The sequence below is a fragment of the Pezoporus wallicus genome, unplaced genomic scaffold, assembly GCF_028554395.1.
Source record: "Pezoporus wallicus isolate ANWC-B61680 ecotype Strahan unplaced genomic scaffold, APGP_CSIRO_Pwel_v1 contig_8702, whole genome shotgun sequence".
Classification (NCBI taxonomy): domain Eukaryota; kingdom Metazoa; phylum Chordata; class Aves; order Psittaciformes; family Psittacidae; genus Pezoporus; species Pezoporus wallicus.
The window spans coordinates 1,280,423-1,294,108 of NW_026636754.1; the positions used below are offsets into that span (position 1 = coordinate 1,280,423).

General features: G+C 39.0%; 1 protein-coding gene across 5 annotated transcripts in view; it reads left to right on the plus strand.

Moving 5' to 3' along the window:
• The window catches only part of B3GNTL1 (UDP-GlcNAc:betaGal beta-1,3-N-acetylglucosaminyltransferase like 1), a 117,767-nt gene that overhangs the window by 11,775 nt on the left and 92,306 nt on the right, over positions 1-13,686 (plus strand). For all 5 annotated transcript variants that reach the window (XM_057401407.1, XM_057401410.1, XM_057401409.1 and 2 more), the window contains one exon: positions 7,071-7,136. In XM_057401407.1, coding sequence (XP_057257390.1) covers positions 7,071-7,136 — 66 coding nt within the window. The remainder of the gene's footprint in view (positions 1-7,070; positions 7,137-13,686) is intronic.

The window sequence follows — 13,686 nt, forward strand, 5'->3', positions numbered from 1 at the left end:
TAATCAAGACATACTCAAAGTGATTTGAGAGTTTTATGACTTATAGTGTGGATAAGCTTGGAAAAACTTACCAAGATTTTCTGTTCTACCCATTTCTGTTCATGCTATTGAGCAAGATGCTTCAAAATAGAAGGCGTTCTGAACTATTAGAAGCCTCATCTTGGGTACAAAAGCAATATCAAGTGATTGCTGTTACTTAAACCTATTTTCTACTGTTTTTCCTCGTGACTACTGCTTTTTGCTGAAAACATCAGAGGAAATAAAATGAATGTGGAAACTGCTACAAGTCTAAAAATTGCTCAATATTTTGGCCATAGTAATTGTTGTGTGATAATAGCTGAAACACAGATGTTGCCAGCTGTTTAACAACTCCACTTCTGCACGCCACCTACCTTCATTTCAGTCACCAATCCAGTCTCAAGCTCTCTAGGAAGGAATGTTGATATCAGCCTTTTGGAATGCGGTGCAGTAATGCCAGGGAATTGACCTTCAGAAGTGCAGCCGTAATTTCAGGTTTGCTATAGGTTGAATTGGAGTGAAATGGGGCTGGGTCAGTAGTTTGTGTATGTTTCATATAGGTGGAGAAATACAGTGAGGCTCCTTGTACATTCCTTTGGGTGAAATGAATGTAGGAGCATATTTGGGAGCATCTTTGGAAGTACTGGCTCCAGGGAGACTGTTTTGCTTGCCATTCCAGCTGGAGGCAAGCTGCTTGTGTTATGTCTCTCAACACAGATTTGTGAGGACAACAAATTGAGAAGAAATGTGGAAAAAAAGGTTACAGAGCTCAGAACTGTCAGAATTTGATCAGCCTATTCTAGTATGAAGTGGCAGCTGTTTGACTAATAGCTATTGTGGAGGGGTTTTTGCTTTGGCTGTTGTTACAGATTTCACCTCTAAGCTATTGAGGCATTTTTCCCACAGGGGAAAACAAGTTGGAAAATTGAAGATACTTAACAAATTGTTCATGTTTAACATTTATAGTCTCAGAAAATAAAATCCTGGTCATGCAACAATAGAATGAATGAATTATGCAAATACATTTCACTGTTAGCTTTGCTCTTCAAGTTCTCTGGGGTTATGACTGTAACTACCAGATGCATTGTGTTGTAACCTTAGTTTTTCAGTTATCTGGGGTCGTTACCAGCTTTGTCATAGTAACTTGCCCAACTGTAGCACAGCAAAAATTAATTTTTCTGCTTTGAACTGCTATTTTTGTTGACATTCACTTAAACATGCCCATACTCGTATAAAACTGTATTTCATTAAAAAGGAACACACTTTCATTTCACCCTAGTAAGCTGTGTAGTTTCCCATTATTTCAGGTATAATGAATGTGGTGTTGGAGGGTTCCTGGCTGGTGAAGAAGAAATATCAAAATGTGTCCTTTTTTGACCTGCAATATTTCAAACCCAGTCATAGTCCCTTGAGTCTTTGACACGCTTCTAGCCTTTTGAAAGGCTCTGTTGGCAGACTGTCGGTGCTTCTGAGGTTCTGAGCCAGTTCAAAGATGTGACTCTACACCATGTTGCCACAGTGTCGCTGCTTGCTAATAGTTGAAAATGACAGAGGGAAACAGTGAAGGTTTATTCCCCAGAAGAAGGGGGGAACCACCAGAATCGGTATTGCCATATTTGAATTGGCAGCTGCTGACCTGTGCCTTTCCGTTTGGGAGATCTGCTTGTATGATTTAAGCTGGGAATGTTAATTCTAAATTGCTGTGAAACTGCATGCTTTTCTTGAGTTTCAAGTTCAAAACTCCTTCATTGAGGGGGTATTCATTAAGGTGGTTGGGCCTTAGCTAGCCAGACATGGTAGATGTTGCAGGGACTCCAGCCTTCAAGCTAGCTTTCAGTTATAAACACAGCTGCTTGTTTTTATAGTGTCTGTAACTTGCTGGTTTTGGGAAGAAGGATTTATTGTTGGTTGCCATTACACATTACTCTACAGGCACTAATGAACTTGAAATATTCTTCATTTCTAAGGTTTCTGTTGATGGAAGGTACCACTCTTTCATGAGCATAAAGAACACTGTATATACCCCCCTGTAGACTTTTTGTTGCCATGCTCGGGATAAGAAAGGTGCTCAGTGAAATCAGTTTCTTAAACTTAGAAGTTATTTCTTTGTTGTCCCCTTCTTTCTCAATTTAATCCAGAAGTAGAAACAGAAAAATCTTAGTTTTTCCTATGGTCTTGCAAGTACTAACAGATAGCAGAATGTGTTCTGCTCAGGTGTCTTGTGTGTGGCCATTAGAGTACACAGTTAGATTGTGTTCAATAGCAGAGGGCTTCTTTAAAAACCTGCCTTCTAGAAAAGTGCACAGTATTGGTGTATTCATTTTGGTAGTGCTGTTGATGGGTCAGTTCTTGGAGGTCTGAGGCCTTTTCCTCCCTAGTTCAAGGAGTTGAGCTGAACAATAGTATAGAAAGATTTTCCCTATAGTCTGAGCAGGTGCAGGATAAATGAATGACCATTTGATGGATTGAAACACTGTGGAGATGCCATATTGTTTCTCAGCAAGTCAAACATGCCTTCTGGCATCGGTACAGGTTGTATTTTATGTATAATATCTGCAGTGGAAAGACGGTGCTGCTATTGTGGGTATGGAGTTTTTCAGCTCTCTTTGTGTGCATGTGTGGGTTTTTTGAACAGCCAAATACGAAGGAATTTGGGCAGCATGTGGTGCAGAGTCTGTAATGTGAGCTTAAGAAAGCACTTCAGTACTGAGCCATAATTAGTGTGTTGTTTTATATTAACTTGTCTTTGGTTTTAAAAAGTAGATGTGTATTGTACTTTGAGTTGTATGTTTTATTTTACTTTCTGATGTGCAACCCCCCCCTTTTAAGGGGAAATCATGCAGTTGTTACTGTGGAGTTCAGTGTGGTCCAGGTGACCTGGTTGAAGAGGCCAGTGAATGCCTGTCATTTGGATTTACCCAAATTGATTTGAGAAACACATCCTGAAACAGCACCAGCTTTGAATAATATTCTTAAGCTCAGTCTGTCGCTTTAATTTTCTTTTTCTTCTACTATACTGATGAGTAAAGTGAAACAAAACAATTAGCTCAGTATAAACTGTGTTTTTATAAGGAGTGGTGCCTCTGCTTGGAAGGAAGACAACCCAGCTGATAGTTGTGTAACTAGCTTTTTGATTTGGCAGCATCTGTAAGTGGTGAGGAACTTGACAGGAGCAAGCCAGCTTTCTCCAGAAGGGATATATCTGATAGGAGCCCAAGCAGGCAGAATGCCTGTCAGACTGAAAGGTGATGGAGATCACGGCCCCCCACTGGCAGAAACGCATCTGGGCTTGTTTAGAAATCCCTGCTGGCTTTTCATGCAAAATAAAGTCCTTTTTATTCTCCCATCTTTCAGCAAATTGTTTTCCTATCCAGAATGGACACTGGAGAACAGGAAACATGTTTGTAATCAACAAAATTCCTACAAATTCTTGGTTAAGTGCCTAAAATAGGTTTCTATTTATGTTCCTTTATTTCTTGCTGGTTACCTGTTTGGCCTCATTTGCACTGTATGGATGTCTGTACATATGTAGATGACAGTAAACGCAGCTATTACCTGAGATTTTCTTCATTTTTCTACTGTTGGTGAGTGGGGACACAAGAAAATGGATTTACTTACTCTTATTTAGCTATGTTATTGAAGTATATGCTTAGTGAAGGCATGCATTTATCTGGGGTTTATTTTAAATCTGCTCTTTTGTCCATTCTTTCAGTGGGGTGAATCTGTGTTCGTCCTGTCTGCCTTGTATCTGCTAGGAGACAACCATTAGAGAGTTCATGTTAAAAGAGAAAACTGAATTCCAGTGGAAACTTCTGTTTCTTAAAAGTATATATTCAGTGTAATTCACTGCTAGCCTTGTTGTCTTCCCTGCTTACACATAGGATACAGAAACAAACTGAATATACTTTCCTTTTTGATACAGCAGCTACATTCAGATACCTACTTTCTTTTTGTCTGACATGACAGAAGTGAAAACTAATTTGGAAAGTGTTTGTCTTGTTACTAAGGTTTGTTCTGGGCTTTAAACCAAAAAAGATGACCAAAGTGTGTTTAGTGCAGAAACCAATACAGTTGCTGAGTTCAATATCGTAAATACAACAGTTTTGGTAGGACATTTATGATTACCTAATGTGCAGCTGGACAAAGTATTTTAACATCTTAGTTGTCTAATACTATGGTTGCTTAAACTCCATAAACATTTCCCAGTGCAGGTCATGGTTGGGCATCTCATGCCTACCAATGGCTTATAAAGTTGAAACATTTTTTAAAGTGCTCTTATTTTATGGCACAATCATAGAATCATAGAATAGTTAGGGTTGGAAAGGACCTTAGGTTCAAGTTACAACCCCCGTGCCATGGGCAGGGACACCTTACACTCTCACCTCACACTCAATCATTCTGGTTTTATTCATTAGAATTGAATTTGGTTTCTTAAACACTGGTCTAGAATACAGCCACACTGCTTCAGATTGTCTCTGTGTAAGTATATGCTGTTTTCCACTTCCTGGCTCCCTGCCCAGTCATCACTCACAGAGTAGTTTGGGTGGGAAGGGACCTGTGGAGTGCTGAAGCTGGATTTTGCAGTTAACTTTCTTTTATAGTTGCCCAGCCTCAGTCTAAAAAACAAGTGGCTGATGCAACTCAGTTTTGCCTGGGGTGTGATGTGTATTTTGTGCAGTTCTTCCCCATCACCTAACTGCTTTGTTGGTTTATTTGGGTTTATGTCTTAAATGACTATGTTCTTTCCCCCCTCCCTCCTTTCCTTCTCCCATGACCCTGGAAAGTATCACAGAACTATACAGCAGGGCGTCATATGTGTACAACTGCTAATAAAAAGAAGGCAAAACTCTTTTGAAAGGTCATTCAGGGTAAGAGTTCATAGAGTTTTTCAGCATTAGAGAACAAAGATGTATTAATACAAAAAAGGCATTTTGGAGTTTTTATGGTCATAATGCCCCCTCTTTGGCTGGATTTTACACAGTACTGATGATCTTGGTGATAGCCTAAGCCCCAAATCTGTAGACGTGTTAGTTTTGCCAACAGAATCAAAATGACACAGTGTTTTGTTAGGGGGAACTAGACCTTTCCTGTCAAGTTGTCTGCTTATGAAAACATAACGCTGACCAGTTTGGTGAATAGGAGATTTGAGTTTGGTTTGAATACTTTCCATGCTGTTTTAACCTTTTTAAATGAAGTAGATTATTATTCATCCTTGTGAATGTCTGAGTTCTGTTAAAGTTATCTCTGTTGTGCAGCATCATAAACTGAGGAATCTTTTAGTACAAGGGCATATGTTGCATATTGTAAGAGATAATAGTAACATTGTTCTAAGCGTTGAAATTCCTTGCTTTTTGATGGATTGCATTTGCATTCTCATTTTGGGCGGATTTAAAAAGAAGACATCTAAAAATCCTAAGTAATTTGTAAAGGAGTGAACAAAGCTCAGTTCAAATACATTTGCTATTGCATATATGATCTTAAACCAGGTTTTAATTTACAAAATTCAGTTGTGTATTTGGAGTGAGAAATTGGATTATGGTTCTTACGGGAAATAGGGTAAATATTTTCTTGGAATATTTGCTTGATACAGTACCTGAATTTGGGTGCATTATTGCTAAAGTGCATTAGATGGTAAATACTGTCTGTTTTAAATAATTGATGTACAGAGGTGGAGAAATCAGAATGTTTTTTTTCACTCTGCTGGCTTTCAAAATCAGTAACATCTTTCATGCACATGACTAAATATATCCTAAATACAAAATAGAGGGAAAAATCCTTTTGACAGTGTATTCCTTCTACCTTTTATAAACTTGCATGTGATGAGGGTCAGTTTATTATTAATTATCTTTAACCTGGAATTTTGGATCTACTTCTTACACTTTTTTTCATCCTTGCATTGTTTTTGATATAACTCGAGTGTCACCTTTATATCGAGGTCATTCAATCTTTTAAGCTCAAGATATTTAAGCACAAATATTTTTTTGTTGCTGGTGATTTGATGGAAAGTTTCAATGTGGAAGTTGTTGGAAGATCAATATTTAGTGTTTTTGGCTTTAGTAGGAATCTCCTTAGAATGATTTTAATGTGAGGATCATTTGAAAATACTCTGAGAAGAAAATGGCTGGATTAGTTTTAACCAGCACCTGAGAAAGACTGAACTGATCCTTCAAAAGGGAAGAAATATGGCACCAAAATGGAAAAGAATACATGTGGAAACCTCAGGAGACTAAATTTAGGGAAGAAAACCTGTGCTACAGTCAGGCATTTTAATAGACTGTAAAACTGTAGTCTAGAAGGGATATGATCATGAACAGGAAATAGTATTTTGAAAGGAGTATCTCCTCCTGTCTGTTGAAAGAAGGATATGAGGTTACAAACTCTTTACAAACAACCTCACTTTTTGTAAGTAAACAACATAGACCTTTATGCTACAGGTGAAAGAAGTATTAACATCAAATTGAAATCCAGGTGGTGTTTTTTAAAGTCGTGGTCAATGCTGATGCATTTTATGAGTGTGTGTGTTCTTTTTTTTTTCCTTTTTATTTTGCCTTAGAATTGGATCATGTGACAAATATTAGTTCTTGTGCTCATGAAATGTGGCATATCAGTACTAGAGACTGAAGGCTTTTCCTTATCAAGGAAACAAGGTACATTGAGAACATTTCCTCATCCAAAGCAATTCCTCTTGCTTGAATGTTATAAATCTCATGCTTTGAATCCAGGTTAGTTCCTTGTCCCACACATAGTGCCAGTTTGGTGATCAGAGTTCTTAAACTGTTGGTGAGTTTCTTTAGATATGTACAGTAGGTGGGTGCCCATAGGATACATGTTGAAATCAGAACACAGTTGTCATGTAGTAGTTTTGATCCCTTCCAATTTGAAGAGCACTGAGTTTAATACACTAAAAGTGTAAAATCTCTTAATGTTTGTTCCTTCTCTAGTTCTGACTGCAAGCCAGTAAAATGATGTTAATTTAGCACCATATTCTGATGTGTCTGAACACTGTACTGTGACCCTTTTTATGTTCAGTAACAGTGTGCTATTTATTCCAGGATGATGTGATGATGCCACAGCGTGTTAGGCTGCAGCACGAAGTTGCCATTCAACACCCAAACAGTGTGAGTACTTTTTTCTGGGGTGTATTTGTGTGTTTTTCTTTTACAGAGTGCCGGATACATCTTTAAAAGGATATGAAAATTTCACAGTAGGGCTGGTGGAGGCAGAGCAATAACCACTGTATTCTTTCCCTTTATTTTAAACCCTTGCTTTGATTTGAATAGGAGCTTTGATTGGAACCTCTTCCATTTATTTTCTCTGTTCAGTAAACCAAATTTCATGATGACAGGGATGCTCTTTTTCAAGTAAGTATGTAGGTTTTGCCAATGTATGGAACCTAAAGAAGCCTTTTTTTAATGTGAAAAGCTACATAGGATTGGCTACAGCTATGGCTTATTTGGTTTTAATATTTAAGAAACTGTAAACTGTAAGCAATGGATGGATTGTTATTAATAAACTGGCCTACAGTTAAACTAGTATTTCTCTATGTCTGTCTTCAAAAGAAGACATTATTAGAATGCCATTCTTTATTCTTGTGAAGTAAATTGTCAAAAACATTCTGTGACATGGTTGGTTTATGATCTATATGATTTTGATTTTAAATCAATTTCTGTGATTAGGGACAGTATGTTTTAGAGAGATTGCGTCTGTGTTTTACTTACCTGAAGATAATAAATATAAGTAATTTGTTATGGCAGTTACTTTATTTGTTAAAGTTACTGCCATAAAGTTACTCCTTTATTAACTAGAAAATTGAGTTTATATTCCTACCGGTTGGTGTTAAGCAAAAAATTGGCTGATTCTTTTCACATCTCTGACATTTTCTCTTGTGACATTTATTTCAATGTGGTTTCTGGAAAGGAAAGGTCAAGCAACTTAATTTGTCAAGAAGGTATTTCCTGCAGGTCTCTGAACAAAATAGGCAGTTGTAGGATTATCACTCTCTGGGAATCAAACACCTTTTGAACTTTTCCTCCAAAGCACACTTGCTTCAAAGTAAAGATTATTGCAGTTGTTTTGGCTGAGGAATGTCTGCCAAACAACCTGTTGCTTAGTGCTGAGATGTGTAGCTGCACATCACGCCACCTGTACTAGGTCTCTATGAAATCTGATAATCCTTACAGTGTAATTTATCACATTATAGTTTAAGTAGCTCCTGAGTAGCAGTTAACCTAATTCACATTTTGAACATAATAAAATGATACTTTGAAAGTTGTTTTTGTTCTGATATCAATCAGTTAATGTAGTTCTGTAGTAAAATGCTAAAAAACCGGTGAGGCAAGTTGATCCAGTAAACTTGGTTTATGGAGACAAGTGCTAAGAGCTATCAGGTTTCTCCTTTGACTTCTGTATCTGTATATTAAGACCTTTTTAATTAGACTAATTTCGACTGAAGTTTGTAGTCTATTTAGAAAATACTTCAACTGTTTTGTTTATATTCTGTTATACTTTAGTGCCTAACAATGCTCTAATGAGCTATGAAGTGACAGTCAAATAAGTAATGGTACCTGAGTAGACTGAAGGGTATGTCTTCATGATTATATGATTATATCTTCTTCTAAGCAAAGCAAACTTGTTCTTCCCATGCTTGAACTAATCTGAATTTGTGGTTCTATGTTACTGTGGTACTTGTGATGGGTTGACCTTGGCTGGACATCACGTGCCCATCAAGCTGTATCACTATGGGGCCAGGGGAGAAAATAAGATGGAAAATAACGTAAGATGAGGGTCAAAATAAAGGTGGTTCAATAAAGCAAAAGCAAAGGGCATGGGCAGAAGCAAAGGCAAAGATTTATTCTCTACTTCCCATCAGCAGGTGACGGCCAGCCACTTCTTAGGAAGCTGGGCTTCAGTACGTGTAGTGGTTGTTCCAGTAGACAAACATCGTAATAACAAATGGCCCTCCTCCTCCTTCTTTCTCTTAGCTTTTATTGCTGAGCAGACATCATATGATCTGGAGCATCCCTTTAGTCAGTTTGGGTCAGCTGTTCTGGCTGTGTCCTCTCCCAGGATCTTACCCCCAGCCTACTGGGGCGGAGGGAATGTTGCAGAGACAGGCATGATGCTGTGGAGCAGTGCTCAGCAGTAGCCAAAACAGTGTGTGTTACCGACACCTTGCTAGCTACCAATACACAACACAGCATTAGGAGGACTGCTGTGGGGAAAGTTAACTCCATCTCAGCCAGACCCAATGCACAAAGCTTAACTTGAGCTTTGTGCTTTACTAAATAGAAGAGCCAAAGTCAGTTTGATTTAGTGTGGGAAATAAGGGTTTCCACCTTTTGGTTATCTGACATGCTAGTTCCTAAAAGCTTCCATTTAGTAAAGTGTGAAAATTCTCAGAAATGAATGCAGAGAAAGGCCCGTGATGTTAAACCTTAAGAAAAATGGTAGATGTGTATCTCCCACATCTGGCAGAGAGGGGCCTATAGGGATGCTGGGGAGGGACTCTTCATTAGGGACTGTAGTGACAGGACAAGGGCTGATGGGTCAAAACTTAAACAGGGGAAGTTTAGATTGGATATAAGGAGGAAATTCTTTCCTGTTAGGGTGGTGAGGCACTGGAATGGGTTGCCCAGGGAGGTTGTGAATGCTCCATCCCTGGTGGTGTTCAGGACCAGGTTGGACGATGCCTTGGGTGAGATGGTTTAGTGTGAGGTGTCCCTGCCCATGGCAGGGGGGCTGGAACTAGATGATCTTAAGGTCCTTTCCAACCCTAACTATTCTATGATTCTATAGCACATCTGGCTGGAATCTGTGTCATGCCACCACTTTCACCTTTCTCCTGAATCGGAGGGTTTCCTCACAGCTTTTTGAACAAGGACCTTGGCTTTCCTAGTTTTTCTTTTCTTTAAACTTCTACTGGTTTTTATTTGCTATTATTTCTTGCCTTACATTGTTGACTTTCACATGTAGAGTTCCCTTCTCTATTCTTGAATCCTGCCAAAGCAAAAATGGATGTGTTTGAATTGAATGGAACATGTTTTCCATTTTTAAGGTATAGTTAAGTGTTTGTAATTCCTGTGTGAATTATATCTTCTGGTTTAATGTTGTATTTTAACAACTAATTCAAAGGCTTGAAAGAAGAAATGGGAACATATCCAGCTGTTCCTGATGAGCAAAGAGATCAGTTTGGTCCAAAGCCCTCCAGTAGTTCTGACACAATGTGAGTTACTTTGAGAGAAGCTGACCTTCTGGACACAAATCTACTGACCACTGTCAGTGTGGGCTGCTATTAAAAGAATGATCTCTACTGTCCTAAAGAATAATTGTGCCATTGAATTTTCTGCTCTTAGAAGATGGTTGGGGATGTTTGAATGAAGTTCCATTCTGTAGCTGGAAGTCCTGACCCTAGCTTCAGCAGTATGACAAGCCAAAGTAGGTGGAGGGAGAAAAATAAGCAGAAGCTTGAGCAATGCCTGTGAAGCAGTGAGCTTTTTTGGTTTGTTCCTGAAATTCTACTTTGCAGACTTGGACTTTCCACTGTTTTGCAACTTCTGACCTGGATCTTCGACTTTCTGCAGTTTGTGTACTTTCAGAAATCTTGTTCCTAATCCCTGCCTTGCTGGCTGTTACTGAGAGCCAGACTTGAAGACTAGTATTCCCAGTGGGCTCTAATATTGAAGGCTTCAGTCTACTGTCATAGATTTACAAGTAAGAGAAGTTTCCAACTTTCTCCACCAAGAGAAACCTTTACCCAGATCTTAAGTAATCCCTGAGGTTCTTCTTCTTTCATGTTATTCCTAAATGCAGATTGCCTTACTCCGACTTGAAGCCTGGTTGCTAAATGGTGGAACCAAAGATACCAGATGCTTTTGGAATGACTCCCCAACCAGTTGTTCTTCAAAGAAACTGGTGTCTCTATCTCTGAAAAAGCAAGAGCTTGCCCTCAGGTTTGGGTACTGGAATATGACTGGGGTAACAGTGCAGCATCACGCATGAAATGCAGTCTCGTCTCCTGTATTATAGGCTACTTAATCATGCTTTAAAGAGCAAGAACAAATTATTTTTTTCTCTTTGAAGCTGTTCTTGTCTGGAAGACTTTAACAAAAAAATTGGAGGATGGAATTGTTCTGTCATTGGTAACATCAGTAACTGTAACAACATGGAGAATTTTGGATCTTGAAGACAAATTACTGATACATTTTGATTTTGCTAAGTGCAGCTCTCTAGGACCAGTGTCCTCTTGTCCTCTGGGGACTATTTAATGTTATGTCTAAGTCCTACTGACAAGGATTATATAAACAGGACACTCTTGGAAGACACCAGTTTTTCAGACTGCCTATTTATACCCTGTATATGAACTCTAGAGCTCTGCTAGCACAATGTGGTTACCTGCTTTTAACACTTTGGAACCTTAAGGACATGGTACTGTCTATCAGTAATATAGCTACCAGCCTTTTGACATGGGTTGCCTGTTGCACATGTGCACTATGTTACGGCACATACAAGCGTGCCTTCAAATTGCTTATGCTCTAATCAGATCAGGAATGACTTTGTGCTAGAGAATGAACAACCATTACTAAAATTTCTCGCTCTTGTCTGTGTTTATCCCTAGAAGCAGCATCTGTCCCATTTACCTGGGATAAGCCAGGTGTTCCCTCTTTACCAACCACAAATCATGAATGCTTTCTTGGCAGCTAATGGGTGGGAAGATTCCACATCACATTTCCCTTAATTCTGAAAAAAATCAGGCTTTCATATTTTCAATTATACTCATGCTCTTCTGGAGGAGATCCAACTTTGTGTACGTACTAGTGTTGTATTGAGCAAGGCTTCTGAGTTTGGAGTAGCCCAGGAAATTATTTCCCAGACCACATATACACACATGTGCTGCAGTCTTATTTGAGCAGGGTAGTACCCTTTAAGAACTTCCAAAGCTTTTTGTTTCAGGGAGAGCGGAGATAGTGAGCAGCATCTGCTCCCAGGTTGTCTGCTGGCACAGGGCTTGCATCAGGACCTGCTATGGGCGTGCTGAGGTGAAATGGCTGCGTGTGGTTTGAGTACGCCCTAGGAGAGCTCGAGTAACATTAAAGAACTTCTCTAGAATGTGCTTCATTCCTGAGCTGCTGAGGTTCCTGGCCATGCTTTGCAGAGACACTGTGCCATTATGGAGCCTTTCAAGATAGTGCAGCACTTGGAATGCTCCTCCAGTTTTAATTTTTCCTATGGATTCCAGATGCCGGATGTAGAATAGAAAGCAGCTGAAATGAGAATGCTCAGAAACCACTGTCTTCCTCATCTATCTTGCAGCAATCCTGAATATTTTTGGACAGCACCTTGTCTGCTGGGCAAGGTGTTACTTTCTTCTTCCTCTCACCACTACTTAATTTCAGTATCTGTGTGCCCCCACAGTATGACTCTGCATGTGAGCAGCATCTGGCTTAAAGCTTCTGTATCTCATTTCTTTCTGCAGAATTGCTTAGGAAAGCTAAGCTCTTTCTCACTGCCTCCCACATCTTCCCAACAGCTGGAATTAAACTGTGGACCATGGAAATAAAGGACATTTTCCTTTTGTTTTTACTGGTGAATAAGAGGTGAATCTGTACCAGTGTCAGAACAAACACCTTTCTTTTGTAGTACAATTGCTAGCCTCTTTCTCAAACAGGATACCTATGCATAGGAGAGAACCCTGAGTATGACCATTTACATTTCTTCAATGAGAAATTCTCTGTTTTGCATCTGTAAAGAAAATTTGTGGCATATTCTGTAGCCTGAACTCCATTCAAGAGCTGCAATGCCTGAAGCCATTTTAATCTGTTGCTTTATCTGACTGTGTTAACCAACTCTGCGTATCTTTGATGGTTAAAATGACTCTGAGATAAGTGATTGGAGGGAGCGAACTTGAACAATGCACGGCCCTGATAGTTCACAGACCTGTTCATCTGCCTCTGGGAGAGCTGTAAACAAATGTTGCGCAATCACCAAATGAATTGGAGACGTGAACAAATGAATGAGCTGAGCTTGAGCCTTCTTTAAAGCACGACTCCAGGCGAAAGGCACTGCACGTCTCTCCTTCACCCCCACTGAAGCTCAAATTAACTACCCTTAAAAACGAGTTTGTTTTGGTTTTTTCTTTTGGTCTGGACACGTACATTTATTGATTTCAAAAGATACGGTCTAACAGAGAAGTTCTTGTGTATTGTCAGTGTATCCTCTGCCATTCTGCTTGCCTAGGCCTGTTACACATTTCTGTCATGTGTTAAAAAGATTGTTTTCCTCCCCATTTATCTTACCTGTTGCTTATTGAGCACTAGTTTGAATCATTTCACTTTCTCTTTTTTTGTGACTAAAACGATCAGATTCTGTTAATTATTCATTGACTTAAACCAATATCTGAAATCGCCAGTAAAGATTTTCATAGTAGCAACAGAAAGAGTACAATAATACGAGTAGATCCTCTTACAGGTATAATTAAAATGAAGTTTTAGTGGTACATGAATTAGGCATTCGTATGGAACAGAACTTTTAACATCTGCATTCTGAGTGTTTGTGTGTCTGACATGATTATGAGATTGCTGCTTTTTCAAAATACCTAAAAATTGATGATTCAACTGGTTTTGCATTGGCAAGAGGCAGGGTTTTTATATGAGTTAGTCCATGAGAGGAGTT